The sequence below is a fragment of the Tachyglossus aculeatus genome, chromosome X1 (assembly GCF_015852505.1).
Source record: "Tachyglossus aculeatus isolate mTacAcu1 chromosome X1, mTacAcu1.pri, whole genome shotgun sequence".
Taxonomy (NCBI): Eukaryota; Metazoa; Chordata; class Mammalia; order Monotremata; family Tachyglossidae; genus Tachyglossus; species Tachyglossus aculeatus.
Window position 1 is genome coordinate 4,506,769 of NC_052101.1, and position 18,797 is coordinate 4,525,565.

An 18,797-nucleotide genomic window follows, 5' to 3' on the forward strand; every position below is an offset into this window, starting at 1 on the left:
GACTGCCTCTATGTGTTGCCAATTTGTACTTCCCAAGCGCTTAGTACAGTGCTCTGCACTTAGTAAGCGCTCAATAAATACGATTGATGATGATGATGATGGTAGAAAGAACGCAGGTCAAGGAATGGCAAGGTCAAAGTTCTTGATCTTCTTTTTCAGGTTCTTCAGCTATGAAATGGAGGTGAAAGACCTACTCTCTCAACAGGGAACCCCATAAGGTCTAATCAGATTATCTTTTATCTAGCCCAGCGCTGAGCAGAGAGTGCCCCCCTTCAGCGTGGCTCAGTGGAAAGAGCCCGGGCTTTGGAGTCAGAGGTCATGGGTTCGAATCCCAGCTCCGCCACCTGTCTGCTGCGTGACCTTGGGCAAGTCGCTTCACTTCTCTGAGCCTCAGTTCCCTCATCTGTAAAATGAGGATGAAGACTGTGAGCCCCATGTGGGACAACCTGATCACCTTGTATCCCCCCAGCGCTTAGAACAGTGCTTTGCACATAGTAAGTGCTTAACAAATGTCATTATTATTATCATTATTATTATTATTATTATTAACGGCTTAAGAAAAGGCCACCGTTTCAGTGGTCGGCCGACAGGACAGATTGGGCGAAACCCCAGAGCCGCAGTCGACTCACTCCTCCATCCGGAGCGATGGTGAGTTTCACGTGCGTGATGACATCCCGCAGGCGGAGGCTCCTGCCGTCGAAGAAATGCCGCTTGTGGGCCGAAAGCTGAAGGGAACGAGCAGTCATTTGGGATTAGCGGGGACGGAAGCAACCCACACGCTCATTTCTGGGTGTCTAGCGCAGTGCTTGGAAGAGAGGGGGCACTTACTAATCCTCCCTTATAGAAGCAACGGGGCTTAGTGGAAAGAGCACAGGCTTGGGAATCAGAGGCCGCGGGTTCTAATCCCAGCTCCACCAATTATCAGCTGTGTGACCTTGGCCAAGTCACTTAACTTCTCTGGGCCTCAGTTTTCTCTGTAAAATGGAGATTAAGACTGTGAGCCCCCCGAGGGACAACCTGATCGCCTTATAACCTCCCCAGCGCTCAGAACAGTGCTTTGGCACATAGTAATCACTTAATAAATGCCTTTATTATTATTCTCATTATCCAGGCTCCACCACGTGTCTGCTGTGTGACCTTGGGCAAGTCACTTCACTTCTCTAGGCCTCAATTAATTCATCTGTAAAACAGGGATTAAGACAGTGACTGTGGGACGACCTGATTACCTTATATCTACCCCAGCACTTAGAACAGTGCTTTGCACATAGTAATCGCTTAATAAATGCCATTATTATTATTATTATTATTATTATTATCCAGGCTCCACCACTTGTCTGCTGTGTGACCTTGGGCAAGTCACTTCACTTCTCTGGGCCTCACTTAATTCATCTGTAAAACAGGGATTAAGACAGTGACTGTGGGACAACCTGATTACCTTATATCTACACCAGCACTTAGAACAGTGCTTTGCACATAGTAATCGCTTAATAAATGCCTTTATTATTATTCTTATTATCCCGGCTCCACCACTTGTCTGCTGTGTGACCTTGGGCAAGTCACTTCACTTCTCTAGGCCTCAGTTAATCCATCTGTAAAACAGGGATTAAGACAGTGACTGTGGGACAACCTGATTACCTTATAACTACCCCAGCACTTAGAACAGTGCTTTGCACATAGTAATCGCTTAATAAATGCCATTATTATTATTATTATTATTATTATTATCCAGGCTCCACCACTTGTCTGCTGTGTGACCTTGGGCAAGTCACTTCACTTCTCTGGGCCTCACTTAATTCATCTGTAAAACAGGGATTAAGACAGTGACTGTGGGACAACCTGATTACCTTATATCTACACCAGCACTTAGAACAGTGCTTTGCACATAGTAATCGCTTAATAAATGCCTTTATTATTATTCTTATTATCCCGGCTCCACCACTTGTCTGCTGTGTGACCTTGGGCAAGTCACTTCACTTCTCTAGGCCTCAGTTAATCCATCTGTAAAACAGGGATTAAGACAGTGACTGTGGGACAACCTGATTACCTTATAACTACCCCAGCACTTAGAACAGTGCTTTGCACATAGTAATCGCTTAATAAATGCCATTATTATTATTATTATTATTATTATTATCCAGGCTCCACCACTTGTCTGCTGTGTGACCTTGGGCAAGTCACTTCACTTCTCTGGGCCTCACTTAATTCATCTGTAAAACAGGGATTAAGACAGTGACTGTGGGACAACCTGATTACCTTATATCTACACCAGCACTTAGAACAGTGCTTTGCACATAGTAATCGCTTAATAAATGCCTTTATTATTATTCTTATTATCCCGGCTCCACCACTTGTCTGCTGTGTGACCTTGGGCAAGTCACTTCACTTCTCTAGGCCTCAGTTAATCCATCTGTAAAACAGGGATTAAGACAGTGACTGTGGGACAACCTGATTACCTTATAACTACCCCAGCACTTAGAACAGTGCTTTGCACATAGTAATCGCTTAATAAATGCCATTATTATTATTATTATCCAGGCTCCACCACTTGTCTGCTGTGTGACCTTGGGCAAGTCACTTCACTTCTCTGGGCCTCAGTTAATTCATCTGTAAAGCAGGGATTAAGACAGTGACTGTGGGACAACCTGATTACCTTATAACTACCCCAGCACTTAGAACAGTGCTTTGCACATAGTAATCGCTTAATAAATGCCATTATTATTATTCTTATTATCCCAGCTCCACCACTTGTCTGCTGGGTGACCTTGGGCAAGTCACTTCACTTCTCTGGGCCTCAGTTAATCCATCTGTAAAACAGGGATTAAGACAGTGGCTGTGGAACAACCTGATTACCATATATCTACCTGTGCTTAGCACATAGTAAGCGCTTAATAAATACCATAAAAAGTAGGCACTCATATGCTATTGATTGAAATTGGGTTTAAAATAAGCCTAATCCATTTTTATGATAAATTTCAGTCAATATATGGTTAGGATCAGTCAATCTGTGATATTTATCGAGTGCCTACTAAATTCTTGGGAGAAGACCTCAGCAGGGCCTTTTTTTTATGGTAATCATTAAGTGCTTACTATTGGATAGGGACCGTCTCTATATGTTGCCAGCTTGTATTTCCCAAGCGCTTAGTACAATGCTTAGCACACAGTAAGCGCTCAATAAATACGATTGAATGAATGAACGTATCAAGCACTGTTCTAAGTGCTGGGGTAGATACAAGGTAATCTGGTTGGACACAGTCCCTGTCCCACATGAAGCTCACAGTCTCAACCCCCATTTTACAGATGAGGGAACTGAGGCCTAGAGAAGTGAAATGAGTCACCCAAGGTCAGGCAGCAGACAGAGAAGCAGCGTGGCTCAGTGGAAAGAGCCCGGGCTTTGGAGTCAGAGGTCATGGGTTCAAATCCCAGCTCCGCCAATTGTCAGCTGTGTGACTTTGGGCAAGTCACTTCACTTCTCTATGCCTCAGTTACCTCCTCTGTAAAATGGAGATTAAGACTCTGAGCGCCCCCACTGTGAGACAACCTGATCACCTTGTATCCTCCCCAGTGATTAGAACAGTGCTTTGCACATAGTAAGCACTTAATAAATGCCATTATTATTATTAAGTGGCAGAGCCAGGATTAGAACCCATGACCTTCTGACTGTCAGGCCTGGGAGCCAGCCACTATGCTATGCTGCCTATCTCTTGAAAACAGCTAAAGCCAGGGAAAAAAAAAAAAACCAGTCCTGGATGGGACAATTGGGATAAAGCCATAATGTCCGACTTGTACTTCCCAAGCGCTTAGTACAGTGCTCTGCACGCAGTAAGTGCTCAATAAATACGATTGATTGAAGGAATGTCACATGCTCACTTTGGTAACGGAAAGCAGAGGCTGCCAGTTCAGATCTTGCTTCACTTCCCACTTCCGTACAACTCCATCTTCTTCCTCCTGGGCGCTCAGGACGCCGCCATCTAGTCTGCAGGTGTCTGGAAAATTCCCTGATAAGATGAACGAAACAGCTAAAGCTCCAGTTGTATTATAACAAGGATGCTATGTACTAAGCGCTTACCGTGTGCCAAGCTCTGTGCTAAATGTTGGGATAGATTCATTCATTCATTCAGCATGGCCCAGTGGAAAGAGCCCGGGCTTTGGAGTCAGAGGTCATGGGTTCAAATCCCTGCCCCGCCAATTGTCAGCTGTGTGACTTTGCGAAAGTCACTTCACTTCTCTGGGCCTCAGTTCCCTCATCTGTAAAATGGGGATTAGGACTGTGAGCCCCCCGTGGGACAACCTGATCACCTTGTAACCTCCCCAGCGCTTAGAACAGGGCTTTGCACATAGTAAGCGCTTAATAAATGCCATCATCATCATCATTCATTCAATTGTGTTTATTGAGCGCTTACTGTGTGCAGAGCACTGTAAATCAATCAATCGTATTTATTGAGCACTTACTGTGTGCAGAACACTGTACTAAGCTCTTGGGAAGTACAAGTCGGCAACATATAGAGACAGTCCCTACCCAACAGTGGGCTCACAGTCTAGAAAGGGGAGACAGAACAAAACCAAACATACTAACAAAATAAAATAAATAGAATAGATATGTACAAGTAAGATAAATAAATAAATAGAGTAATAAATATGTACAAACATGCATACATATATACAGGTGCTGTGGGGAAGGGAAGGAGGTAAGATGGGGAGATGGAGAGGGGGACGAGGGGGAGAGGAAGGAAGGGGCTCAGTGTGGGAAGGCCTCCTGGAGGAGGTGAGCTCTCAGTAGGGCCTTGAAGGGAGGAAGAGGGCTAGCTTGGCGGAAAATTTTTTTATCCCATCACCGCAAGGTTATCAATGTGAATTAGATTTGATTTTTTTGAAAACAGGTAAACTAACAGTCCCTGTCCACCTGAGGCTCATCGTCTTAGAGGGAGAGACGACATCTTATTTCTCGTGTACATAAGAGGAAACTGAGGTTAAGTGACTTGCCCAAGGTCGCATAGCAGGGAGTGGCAGAGCTGGAGGAACTACTAGCCATATTTCCTGATTCTAACCCTGTGCTCTTTCCACTGAGCCATGAATTCAAACTACTTTTCCCACTGCAGTCTACCTTGAAGGAAATTCACACGATGCCGAAAAAAAAGGGCTTATTTGTGTGCTGTATCGCTTATGGGAGATGAGAGGTTTTCTGGAACGGATACGATGAAGTCAGATCATATATATATGGGGCTCACACTCTACAGGGAAGGGAAGACAGGTGTCTTATCCTTACTTTCCAGCTGAGCAAAAGGAGGCTCAGAGAGGTTAAGTGATTTTCCCAAGGTCACACAGCAGACCAGGAACAGAACTGGGACTGGGAGCCAGTTTGATTCCCAGACTCTTTCCTCTAGGCCGCTCTGGCTCAAGAACATCACCCCAATTTCAACCACTGCCTACTCACCCAAACACAAATTGCTCTCGACAATTAGAGAAGGAAGAGTTAGAGTAGAGGCATCTATCTACTGCTTCTAGAACAACTAAAATGCATCCGGCGGATTAATTTAATCAACATGGTGAACAATTAGGGCCCGCCCCACCCTTCATTATCAATGGACACATTACGTTTACCTTTAAAATGATTTGTGTCGATTTCTATTTGAGTTATTACACCGGGATGTGCCAGTCGAAAAATGGCCCATTCGCTACCGGGCATCAGAAGGGCACCCTTGCCATCTCTCTGAAATTCAAAAAGAAGGATTATCCACATCTTTAACAAACTGTAAGATCAAACAGTTGAAATACGCTTCTTTTAAAAGTGGTATTTCTTAAGCACTTACTACGTGCCAGGTAATAATAATAATAATAATAATAATAATAATAATAACAATAATAATAATAATGGCATTTATTAAGCACTTGCTATGTGCAAAGCACTGTTCTAAGCACTGGGGAGGTTACAAGGTGATCAGGTTGTCCCACGGGGGGCTCACAATCTTCATCCCCATTTTACAGATGAGGTAACTGAGGCACAGAGAAGTGAAATGACTTGCCCAAAGTCACACAGCTGACAATTGGCGGAGCCGGGATTTGAACCCATGACCTCTGACTCCAAAGCCCGGGCTCTTTCCACTGAGCCACACTGCTTCTCTAGTCTACTGCACTAAACGCTGGGTAGATATAAGCTAATCAGGTTGGACACAGTCCCTGTCCCACATAGAGGTCACAGTCTCACATCCCCATTTTACAGATGAGGTAGCGGAGGCACAGAGAAGTGAAATCATCAACAATCGTATTTATTGAGCGCTTACTATGTGCAGAGCACTGTACTAAGCGCTTGGGAAGTACAAATTGGCAACATAAACCATGAAATGACTTGCCCAAGGTCACGCAGCAGGTAAGGGGCGGACCTAGGATTAGAACCCATGACCTTCTGATTCCCAGGCCTGAGCTCTCTCCACTAAGCTACAGTACTTCACTTTAAAATGCATTATCACATTCTGGTTTTACGTTTGAGTAATACTAAAAATACTCCGTGCTTATTCTAGGCAGAGCACTGTACTCAACTCCGGGAAAGAATTCACAGGTGAGAATAAGACATGGGTCCCTGGCTCACAATCTAATTTGTGGGTATAAAAAGGACCCAAGGATATTTATCGACTTAGAATTCAGAACATGGACGAGGTCTTTTGAAACCCATTCGCCTCCCGTTCATCTTCCCCCTTCAATCGATCAATCAGTTGCATTTATTGTGCTTACTGTGCGCAGAGCACTGTACTAAGCACTTGGGAGAGTATAATATAACAACATAACAGACACATTTCCTGTCTGCCACAAGCTTACAGTTTAGAGGGAGAGACAGACATTAACAGAAATAAATAAATTACGGATATGTAGATAAGTGCTGTGGGGCTGAGAAGGAAGATGAATAGAGAGAGCAAGTCAGGGTGAGGCAGAAGTCTTTTCGTTCTAGACTGCAAACTCATAATAATAATAATAATAATAATAGTAATAATAATGGTACTTATTAAGCGCTTCCTATGTGCAAAGCACCGTTCTAAGCACTGGGGAGGTTACAAGTTTATCAGGTTGTCCCATGGTGGGGGCTCACAGTCTTCAGCCCCCTGTGCATATGTATATATGTTTGTACATATTTATTACTCTATTTATTTATTTATTTATTTTACTTGTACATATCTAGTCTATTTATTTTATTTTGTTAGTATGTTTGGTTTTGTTCTCTGTCTCCCCCTTTTAGACTGTGAGCCCACTGTTGGGTAGGGACTGTCTCTATGTGTTGCTAACTTGTACTTCCCAAGCGCCTAGTACAGTGCTCTGCACACAGTAAGCGCTCAATAAATATGATTGATTGATTGATTCAGCCCCATTTTATAGATGAGGTAACTGAGGCCCAGAGAAGTTAAGTGACTTGCCCAAAGCCACACAGCAAAGTGAGAGCCCCCTCCTTCCTCTCCCCCACTTACCTCCTTCCCTTTCCACAGCACCTGTACATGTGTATAAATGTTTGTACGTATTGATTACTCTATTTTATTTGTGCATATTTATTCTATTTATTTTATTTTGTTAATATGTTTTGTTTTGTTGTCTGTCTCCCCCTTCTAGACTGTGAGCCCGCTGTTGGGTAGGGACCGTCTCTATCTGTTGCCAACTTGTACTTCCCAAGCGCTTAGTACAGTGCTCTGCACACAGTAAGTGCTCAGTAAATACTATTGAATGAATGAAAAAGTGGCAGAGCTGGGATTTGAACCCATGACCTTTGACTCCAAAGCCCGCGTCCTCTCCACTGCTTCTTATTGTTATACTAAACTCTTCCGAGCACTTGGTTCAGTGCTCTAGACGCAGTTAAGTGCTCCTCCTTCTCCCCCTCGTCCCCCCTCCATCCCCCCATCTTACCTCCTTCCCTTCAATACAGCACCTGTATATATGTATATATGTTTGCACATATTTATTACTCTATTTATTTATTTTATTTTACTTGTACATATCTATTCTATTTATTTTATTTTGTTAGTATGTTTGGTTTTGTTCTCTGTCTCCCCCTTTTAGACTGTGAGCCCACTGTTGGGTAGGGACTGTCTCTAGATGTTGCCAACTTGGACTTCCCAAGCGCTTAGTACAGTGCTCTGCACACAGTAAGCACTCAATAAATACGATTGATGATGATGTTGATGTATACTAAACTCTTCCGAGCACTGAGTTCAGTGCTCTAGATGCAGTTAAGTGCTCAAATACAACTGACTGATTCTCCCTCATCTAGATGTTGATTAAAATAGCAAATAATTTTTCTCCAGGGCGATTTAGCCTTACATCAAGATTTGAGGCATTTTCTTCAGACATGAAGCCTTCCCAAAATATTGTGGGTTTTGTGGAGAAAAATCAGCACCGGGAACACATATCTATTCTATTTATTTTATTTTGTTAGTATGTTTGGTTTTGTTCTCTGTCTCCCCCTTTTAGACTGTGAGCCCACTGTTGGGTAGGAACTGTCTCTATATGTTGCCAATTTGTACTTCCCAAGCGCTTAGTACAGTGCTCTGCACACAGTAAGCGCTCAATAAATACGATTGATGATGATGATGATGATGAAATACAACTGACATTCTCCCTCATCTAGATGTTGATTAAAATAGCAAATAATTTTATTTTCCAGGACGATTTAGCTTTACATCAAGATCTGAGGCATTTTCTTCAGACACGAAGCCTTCCCAAAATATTTTGGGTTTTGTGGAGAAAAATCAGCACCGGGAAAAGTTGGTATTTTGGAATACTGCGCTAGCGAATCTCCAGTCTTTGATACCCTGAATAAGCCAAATAAACCCTAGGTTTTAAACTTCGGAAGTAATCGCAGACACCAAAGCGTATTTTCTGCATTCTGTGACATATGCAAATATTGCTCTGCCTACAGTTTTATCTCTTTGGAAACTATAGCACACGAGGACTTTCTAAAATGGTGAGATTTTTACACCAGCAAGAGTTTCTGTAAGATTGAAAATACAATCATTCGAGGAGGGTCTTAGAGGTGAGAGTTGTTTGGCCGTCTTACTTGCAATATCGGTGGCCTGTCCAGTCTTCTCGCTGTCTCCCATCCATCTGCCATGGATTTGGACCTCCCAACTCCTGTCAGAGCACAATCATTAGCTAGATGTTTTCCAATTTGAGTTTACAACGGTGATTATAGAGTAAATTTTTCTGCCGGAAAGAGAAAAATCATTTCACAATACCCAGGAAATGTGGCCGTTATTAATCAGTCAATCAATCGTATTTATTGAGCGCTTACTGTGCGCAGAGCACAATCATTAGCTAGACGTTTTCCAATTTGAGTTTATAACGGTGATTATAGAGTAAAGCGCATTTCTGCCGGAAAGAGGAAAATCATTTCACAATACCCAGGAAATTTGGTCGTTATTAATCAATCAATCAATCACATTTATTGAGCACTTACTGTGTGCAGAGCACTGTACTAAGTGCTTGGAAAGTACAAGTTGGCAACATATTATAACATATTATATATAATAATAATATGTATTATATTATTATATTTATATATTATATTTTTATATTATATATTTATATATTGTAGTTATTATAATAATAATATTGTTATGTGCTTACAATGTTCAAAGCACTGTTCTAAGCACTGGGGGGATACAAGGTGATCAGGTTGTCCCACGTGGGGCTCACAGTCTTAATCCCCATTTTACAGATGAGGCAAGTGAGGCACAGAGAAGTGAAGTGACTTGCCCAAAGTCACACAGCTGACAACTGGCAGAGGAGGGATTTGAACCCATGACCTCTGACTCCAAAGCGCGTGCTCTTTTCCACTGAGCCATGCCGCTTAAAGTGAAGTGACTTGTCCAAGGTCACACAGCTGACAGGTGGCAGAGCCGAATTAGAACCCAAGACCTCTGACTCCCAAGCCCGGGCTCTTTCCACTGAGCCACGCTGCTTCTCTCAAGAGAGAGCTTAACAAATACCATTATACTATTATGATACTACTATTACTATTATCATTAAATTTAACACAATCAATCAATCGTATTTATTGAGCGCTTACTGTGTGCAGAGCACTGTACTAAGCGCTTGGGAAGTACAAGTTAACACAAACACTTGGCACCTTTCATGCACTGTACCTATAATATTCTTCGGGTGGCCAAAATGAGCATTGCTAAATCCAACGCAGACTCCTCCATTCTCCATCGCTACTAAATCATATAATTCATTCGGCTCCACAGTGGACCAATCTCTCTGCCCAAAACCGTATACTTTAAAACGTGCTATCCCGCCATCTGGAAGGGAAAAAAGGGGAAACCATTGTCGTTATCTCTGTCTCTGAAAATTACAGTATTTGATCCGTGTCTAGATGTGCTATCCCACCATCTGGAAGGGAAAAAAGGGGAAACCATTGTCGTTATCTCTGAAAATTACAATTTGATCCATGTCTAGACGTGCTATCCCGCCATCTGGAAGGGAAAAAAAGGGGAAACCATTGTCGTTATCTCTGAAAATTACAATTTGATCCGTGTCTAGACGTGCCATCCTGCCATCTGGTAGGGAAAAAAAGGGCAAACCATTGTCTTCATCTCTGTCTCTGAAAATTACAATATTTGATCCGTGTCTAGACGTGCTATCCTGCCATCTGGAAGGGAAAAAAGGGGAAATCATTGTTGTTACCTCTGTCTCTGAAAATTACAATTTGATCTGTGTCTAGACGTGCTATCCCGCCATCTGGAAGGGAAAAAAGGGGAAACCATTGTCGTTATCTCTGAAAATTACAATTTGATCCGTGTCTAGATGTGCTATCCCACCATCTGGAAGGGAAAAAAAATGGAAACCATTGTCATTATCTCTGTCTCTGAAAATTACAATATTTGATCTGTGTCTAGACGTGCCATCCCGCCATCTGGAAGGGAAAAAAGGGGAAACCATTGTCGTTATCTCTGTCTCTGAAAATTACAGTATTTGATCCATGTCTAGACGTGCCATCCTGCCATCTGGAAGGGAAAAAAGGGGAAACCATTGTCGTTATCTCTGTCTCTGAAAATTACAATTTGATCGGTGTCTAGACGTGCTATCCCGCCATCTGGAAGGGAAAAAAGCGGAAACCATGGTCGTTATCTCTGAAAATTACAATTTGATCCGTGTCTAGACGTGCTATCCCACCATATGGAAGGGAAAAAGGGGGAAACCATTGTCGTTATCTCTGTCTCTGAAAATTACAATATTTGATCCGTGTCTAGACGTGCTATTCCACCATCTGGAAGGGAAAAACAGGGGAAACCATTGTTGTTATCTCTGTCTCTGAAAATTACAATTTGATCCGTGTCTAGACGTGCTATCCCGCCATCTGGAAGGGAAAAAAAAGGGGAAACCATTGTCGTTATCTCTGTCTCTGAAAATTACAATTTGATCCGTGTCTAGACATGCTATCCCACCATCTGGAAGGGAAAAAAGGGGAAACCATTGTCATTATCTCTGTCTCTGAAAATTACAATATTTGATCCGTGTCTAGACGTGCTATCCTGCCATCTGGAAGGGAAAAAAGGGGAAACCATTGTCGTTATCTCTGAAAATTACTATTTGATCCGTGTCTAGATGTGCCATCCCGCCATCTGGAAGGGAAAAAAGGGGAAACCATTGTCGTTATCTCTGTCTCTGAAAATTACAGTATTTGATCCATGTCTAGACGTGCTATCCCACCATCTGGAAGGGAAAAAAGGGGAAACCATTGTCGTTATCTCTGTCTCTGAAAATTACAATATTTGATCCATGTCTAGATGTGCTATCCCGCCATCTGGAAGGGAAAAACAGGGGAAACCATTGTCGTTATCTCTGTCTCTGAAAATTACAATATTTGATCCGTGTCTAGACGTGCTATCCCGCCATCTGGAAGGGAAAAAAGGGGAAACCATTGTCGTTATCTCTGTCTCTGAAAATCATAGTATTTGATCCGTGTCTAGACGTGTTATCCCACCATCTGGAAGGGAAAAAAAGGGGAAACCATTGTTGTTATCTCTGTCTCTGAAAATTACAGTATTTGATCCGTGTCTAGAAAATTACAATATTTGATCCGTGTCTAGACGTGCTATCCCGCCATCTGGAAGGGAAAAAAGGGGAAACCATTGTCGTTATCTCTGAAAATTACTATTTGATCCGTGTCTAGATGTGCCATCCCGCCATCTGGAAGGGAAAAAAGGGGAAACCATTGTCGTTATCTCTGTCTCTGAAAATTACAATTTGATCCGTGTCTAGACATGCTATCCCTCCATCTGGAAGGGAAAAAAGGGGAAACCATTGTCATTATCTCTGTCTCTGAAAATTACAATTTGATCCGTGTCTAGACGTGCCATCCTGCCATCTGGAAGGGAAAAATGGGGAAACCATTGTCGTTATCTCTGTCTCTGAAAATTACAATTTGATCCGTGTCTAGATCGGCACGTGTCCTCGAGACTGCAGGATGGGAGAGCTAAATTTGTGGGGGAAAAAAAATGCTCTTTTCTTCTGCTGACTGGAGTCTTGGTTTCATGGGGAACCACAGTTTCTCAGGATAATAATAATAATAATGGTATTTGTTAAGCACTTACTATGTGCCAAGCACTGTTCTTGGGGCTCATGATCTTAATCCCCATTTTACAGATGAGGTAACTGGGACGCAGAGAAGTCTCTATATGTTGCCAACTTGTACTTCCCAAGCACTTAGTACAGTGCTATGCACACAGTAAGCGCTCAATAAATTTGATTGATTAAGTGACTTACTCAAAGTCACACAGCTCACAAGTGGCGGAGCCGGGATTAGAACCCACAACCTCTGACTCCCAAGCCTGTGTTTTGTCCACTAACCCAGGATGCTTAGTAAGGAGTCCTCCACAACTCTTTAGTGTCCTTGATATATAGGTATACTTCAGGTTCAGAGATAATAATACCGTTGAAGGAAGGTGAGCCTGTATTTTTTCCCAAATGTCCCAGGTGTCGGGAAAAGGGGGGGAAAAAGCAGTTTGGTCACCAACAAAGCAGGAAAACCTGTGGCAGTGTCCATGTTTACCTGGATAGATGTTAAGTCTTATGTGAGTCCATCTCCGCTGAGAACTCACGGCGAAATAATTATGACTCTTGCCAACATATCCAGGTTTGAGTTTTGCCATGGGGACCAAAACGCTCCAGTTGTCCGACTTCAGCTGGAATAAAACAGTATGTCATCTTGTCATCATTCATTCAACCGTATTTATTGAGCGCTTACTGTGGGCAGAGCACTGTACTAAGCCCTTGGAAAGTACAATTCGGCAACAGATAGAGACAATCCCTAGCTCCTTGAGGGCAAGAATCATGACTACCGGCTCTATCACACTCTCCCAAGTGGATGCTATATTCATTCATTTATTCAACCATATTTATTGAGCACTTACTGTGTGCAGAGCACTGTACTAAGCGCTTGGAAAGTACAATTCGGCAACAGATAGAGACAATCCCTAGCTCCTTGAGGGCAGGAATCATGACTACCGGCTCTATCACACTCTCCCAAGTGGATGCTATATTCATTCATTCATTCAGCCATATTTATTGAGCACTTACTGTGTGTGCTGTACGCTGATGACACCCAGATCTACATCTCTGCCCCTGCTCTCTCCCCCTCCCTCCAGGCTCGCATCTCCTCCTGCCTTCAGGACATCTCCATCTGGATGTCCGCCCGCCACCTAAAGCTCAACATGTCGAAGACTGAGCTCCTTGTCTTCCCTCCCAAACCTTGTCCTCTCCCTGACTTTCCCATCTCTGTTGACGGCACTACCATCCTTCCCGTCTCACAAGCCCGCAACCTTGGTGTCATCCTCGACTCCGCTCTCTCATTCACCCCTCACATCCAAGCCGTCACCAAAACCTGCCGGTCTCAGCTCCGCAACATTGCCAAGATCCGCCCTTTCCTCTCCATCCAAACTGCTACCCTGCTCATTCAAGCTCTCATCCTATCCCGTCTGGACTACTGCACTAGCCTTCTCTCTGATCTCCCATCCTCGTGTCTCTCTCCACTTCAATCCATACTTCATGCTGCTGCCCGGATTATCTTTGTCCAGAAACGCTCTGGACATATCACTCCCCTCCTCAAAAACCTCCAATGGCTACCGATCAATCTGCGCATCAGGCAGAAACTCCTCACCCTGGGCTTCAAGGCTGTCCATCCATCCCCTGGCCCCCTCCTACCTCACCTCCCTTCTCTCCTTCTCCAGCCCAGCCCGCACCCTCCGCTCCTCCACCACTAATCTCCTCACTGTACCTCGCTCTTGCCTGTCCCGCCATCGACCCCCGGCCCACGTCCTCCCCCGGGCCTGGAATGCCCTCCCTCCCTCTGCCCATCTGCCAAGCTCGCTCTCTTCCTCCCTTCAAGGCCCTGCTGAGAGCTCACCTCCTCCAGGAGGCCTTCCCAGACTGAGCCCCTTCTTTCCTCTCCCCCTCGTCCCCCTCTCCATCGCCCCGTCTTACCTCCTTCCCTTCCCCACAGCACCTGTATATATGTATATATGGTTGTACATATTTATTACTCTATTTATTTATTTATTTATTTATTTATTTATTTATTTTACTTGTGCATTTCTAGCCTACTTATTTTATTTTGTTGGTATGTTTGGTTCTGTTCTCTGTCTCCCCCTTTTAGACTGTGAGCCCACTGTTGGGTAGGGACTGTCTCTATGTGATGCCAATTTGTACTTCCCAAGCGCTTAGTACAGTGCTCTGCACATAGTAAGCGCTCAATAAATACGATTGATTGATTGATTGATTGATTGATTGCAGAGCACTGTATTCAGCGCTTGGAAAGTACAGTTCGGCAACAGATAGAGACAATCCCTAGCTCCTTGAGGGCAGGAATCATGACTACCGGCTCTATCACACTCTCCCAAGTGGATGCTATATTCATTCATTCATTCAGCCATATTTATTGAGCACTTACTGTGTGCAGAGCACTGTATTCAGCGCTTGGAAAGTACAGTTCGGCAACAGATAGAGACAATCCCTAGCTCCTTGAGGGCAGGAATCATGACTACCGGCTCTATCACACTCTCCCAAGTGGATGCTATATTCATTCATTCATTCAGCCATATTTATTGAGCACTTACTGTGTGCAGAGCACTGTATTCAGCACTTGGAAAGTACAGTTCGGCAACAGATAGAGACAATCCCTAGCTCCTTGAGGGCAGGAATCATAACTACCGGCTCTATCACACTCTCCCAAGTGGATGGTTATATTCATTCATTCATTCAACCATATTTATTGAGCACTTACTGTGTGCAGAGCACTGTACTAAGCGCTTGGAAAGTACAGTTCGGCAACAGATAGAGACAATCCCTAGCTCCTTGAGGGCAGGAATCATAACTACCGGCTCTATCACACTCTCCCAAGTGGATGGTATATTCATTCATTCATTCAACCATATTTATTGAGCACTTACTGTGCGCAGAGCACTGTACTAAGCACTGGGAAAGTACAATTCGGCAACAGATAGAGACAATCCCTAGCTCCTTGAGGGCAGGAATCATGACTACCGGCTCTATCACACTCTCCCAAGTGGATGCTATATTCATTCATTCATTCAACCATATTTATTGAGTGCTTACTCTGCGCAGAGCACTGTACTAAGCGCTTGGAAAGGACACTTTGGCAACAGATGGAGACAATCCCTAGCTCCTTGAGGGCAGGAATCATGACTACCGGCTCTATCACACTCTCCCAAGTGGATGCTATATTCATTCATTTATTCAACCATATTTATTGAGCACTTACTGTGTGCAGAGCACTGTACTAAGCCCTTGGAAAGCACACTTCGGCAACAGATAGAGACAATCCCTAGCTCCTTGAGGGCAGGAATCATGACTACCGGCTCTATCACACTCTCCCAAGTGGATGCTATATTCATTCATTCATTCAACCATATTTATTGAGCACTTACTGTGTGCAGAGCACTGTACTAAGTGCTTGGAAAGTACAATTCGACAACAGATAGAGACAATTCCTCGTTCCTTGAGGGCAGGAATCATGACTACCAGCTTTATCACACTCTTCCAAGTGGATGGTATATTCATTCATTCATTCAACCATATTTATTGAGCACTTACTGTGTGCAGAGCACTGTATTCAGCACTTGGAAAGTACAGTTCGGCAACAGATAGAGACAATCCCTAGCTCCTTGAGGGCAGGAATCATGACTACCGGCTCTATCACACTCTCCCAAGTGGATGGTATATTCATTCATTCATTCAACCATATTTATTGAGCACTTACTGTGTGCAGAGCACTGTACTAAGCACTTGGAAAGTACAATTTGGCAACAGATAGAGACAATCCCTGCCCTCACTGGGCTCACAGTCTAGAAGGGGGAAGACAGACGTCAAAACAGGTAAACAGGCATCAGTAGCATCAGTATATACACAGTTATGGATGCATACGTATCATTAATAAAAATAAGTAGAATTATAATTATAAATATGTAGATATATACACAAGTGCTTCTAGACTGCGAGCCCACTGTTGGGCAGGGACCGTCTCTAGATGTTGCCAACTTGGACTTCCCAAGCGCTTAGTCCAGTGCTCTGCACACAGTAAGCGCTCAATAAATACGATTGAATGAAGTGCTGTGGGGCGGAGATGGGGGAAAGTAGGGGTGATGAGGAGGGAGAAGGAGCAGAGGAAAAGGGGGCTCAGTGTGGGAAGGCCTCCTGGAGGAGGTGAGCTTTCAGTAGGGCTTTGAAGGGAGGAAGAGAGATAGTTTGGCGGATGTGCGGAGGGAGGGAATTCCGGGCCAGCGGGAGGACGTGGGCCGGGGGTCGACGGTGGGACGGGAGAGAACGAGGCCCATTCATTCATTCATTCATTCATTCATTCATTCAATCGTGTTTATTGAGCGCTTACCATGTGCAGAACACTGGACTAAGCGCTTGGGAAGCCCAAGTTGGCAACATATAGCGAGGGTCCCTACCCAACAGTGGGCTTGCAGTCTAGAAGAGTGGGCTCACCTTATTGATGCTTTCCAATTCCTCATTTGTAGCTGCTGTTCCGATCTTGATCCCTCTTGGGGCTATTTCAGGAATTTCCTCTGCAGACAACCATGTCAACCCCCTTAGTGGGTGGTAGAGGAATCGAGGATAAACCGAGAAGCACGATATGGGAATAATAATGATGATGATGGCATTTATTAAGCGCTTACTATGTGCAAAGCACCGTTCACGCCGAGAAGCAGCGTGGCTCAGTGGAAAGAGCCCGGGCTTTGGAGTCAAAGGTCATGGGTTCAAATCCCGGCTCCACCAATTGTCAGCTGTGTGACTTTGGGCAAGTCACTTCACTTCTCTGGGCCTCAGTTACCTCATCCGTAAAATGGGGACGAAGACCGCGAGCCTCATGCGGGACAACCTGATCACCTTGCAATCTCCCCAGCGCTTAGAACAGTGCTTTGCACACAGTAAGCGCTTAAAAAATGCCATCATTAATTAATTAATTCTAAGCGCTGGGGAGATTACAGGGTGATCAGGATGTCCCACCTGATTTTATTATTATTATTGAGCTCTTACTATGTGCAGAGCACTGTGCTAAGCTCTCGGGAGAGAGTCCAATACAACAGAATTACTAGACGCCGTCCCTCCTCAGAGCGAATTTCCAGATTAGAGGCCTCTCTGCCCTCTGTGGAGGCAAACACAACAACTCATTGTCATTTCCCAGCGTGGCTCAGTGGAAAAGAGCCCGGGCTTTGGAGTCCGAGGTCATGGGTTCAAATCCCGGCTCCGCCAATTGTCAGCTGCGTGACTGTGGGCAAGTCACTTCACTTCTCTGTGCCTCGGTTACCTCATCTGTAAAATGGGGATTAAGACCGTGAGCCTCCCATGGGACAACCTGACCACCTTGTAACCTCCCCAGCGCTTAGAACAGTGCTTTGCACATAGTAAGCGCTTAATAAATGTCATCATTATTATTAGTAGTATTATTTCCCACCCACTTTCAACGGTCTTTCTCATTTCCTCTCCCTCCTTAAAACTCCATAAGAAAGCTCTCATTCCGGTGATGAAACTTCAGCAGGAACAAATGAAAGTCTAAGGATAATGAGGTGGATTTGGGGATTTTAAAAAAGGCCATCAACGAGCTGTTTGACACACAAACACAAACACACACAGAGACACACACAGAGAGGTTTACACCAAGTACCTTGTTGCAAACAAGCCGCCTGAACCGAGAAGCGAGGAGCGTAGTTTCCCGTGAAGAAATCGGTGTCGGCTTCGAAACCGTGGATGATCCCAGGGATTCCCAGCTGGATGAGACACCAATCGTGGCCTGCCGGGAAAAGGACACCTTTCGGGTGCGTTAGGGCTTTGGGCTTAGAGAAGCAGCGTGGTTCAGTAGAAAGAGCTCGGGCTTGGGACTCCGAGGTCATGGGTTCAAATCCCGGCTCTGCCACTTGTCAGCTGGGTGACTTTGGGGTCGCTTCTCTGGGCCTCAGTTCCCTCGTCTGTCAAGTGGGGATAATAATAATAATAATGATGGCATTTATTAAGCGCTTACTAGCACTGTTCTAAGCGCTGGGGGGATACAAGGTGATGAGGTTGTCCCACGGGGGGCTCACAGTCTTCACCCCCATTTTGCAGATGAGGGAACTGAGGCACGGAGAAGTGAAGTGACTTGCCCAAAGTCACACAGCTGACAAGTGGTGGAGCCAGGGTTTGAACCCATGACCTCTGACTCCAAAGCCCGGGCTCTTTTCCACTGAGCCACGCTGCTTCATGAAGGTCACAGGATGAAGACTGTGAGCCCCCCGTGGGACAACCTGATCACCTTGTAATCT

The 18,797-nt window shown here is 44.3% G+C and overlaps 1 protein-coding gene across 3 annotated transcripts in view; it reads right to left on the reverse strand.

The window, feature by feature from the left end:
• Nucleotides 1-544: 544 nt before the first annotated feature.
• Nucleotides 545-18,797, reverse strand: part of ALLC (allantoicase) — a 40,318-nt gene continuing 22,065 nt past the window's right edge. For 2 of the 3 annotated variants that reach the window (XM_038739812.1, XM_038739810.1), the window contains 8 exons: nt 18,164-18,307; nt 16,984-17,063; nt 13,028-13,160; nt 10,119-10,274; nt 9,032-9,105; nt 5,599-5,707; nt 3,868-3,995; nt 545-725 (listed from right to left, as the gene is read on the reverse strand). In XM_038739812.1, the coding sequence (XP_038595740.1) occupies nt 573-725; nt 3,868-3,995; nt 5,599-5,707; nt 9,032-9,105; nt 10,119-10,274; nt 13,028-13,160; nt 16,984-17,063; nt 18,164-18,307 (977 nt within the window). In that variant the 3' untranslated portion in view covers nt 545-572. The remainder of the gene's footprint in view (nt 726-3,867; nt 3,996-5,598; nt 5,708-9,031; nt 9,106-10,118; nt 10,275-13,027; nt 13,161-16,983; nt 17,064-18,163; nt 18,308-18,797) is intronic. The other variant, XM_038739811.1, reaches the window with a different exon arrangement.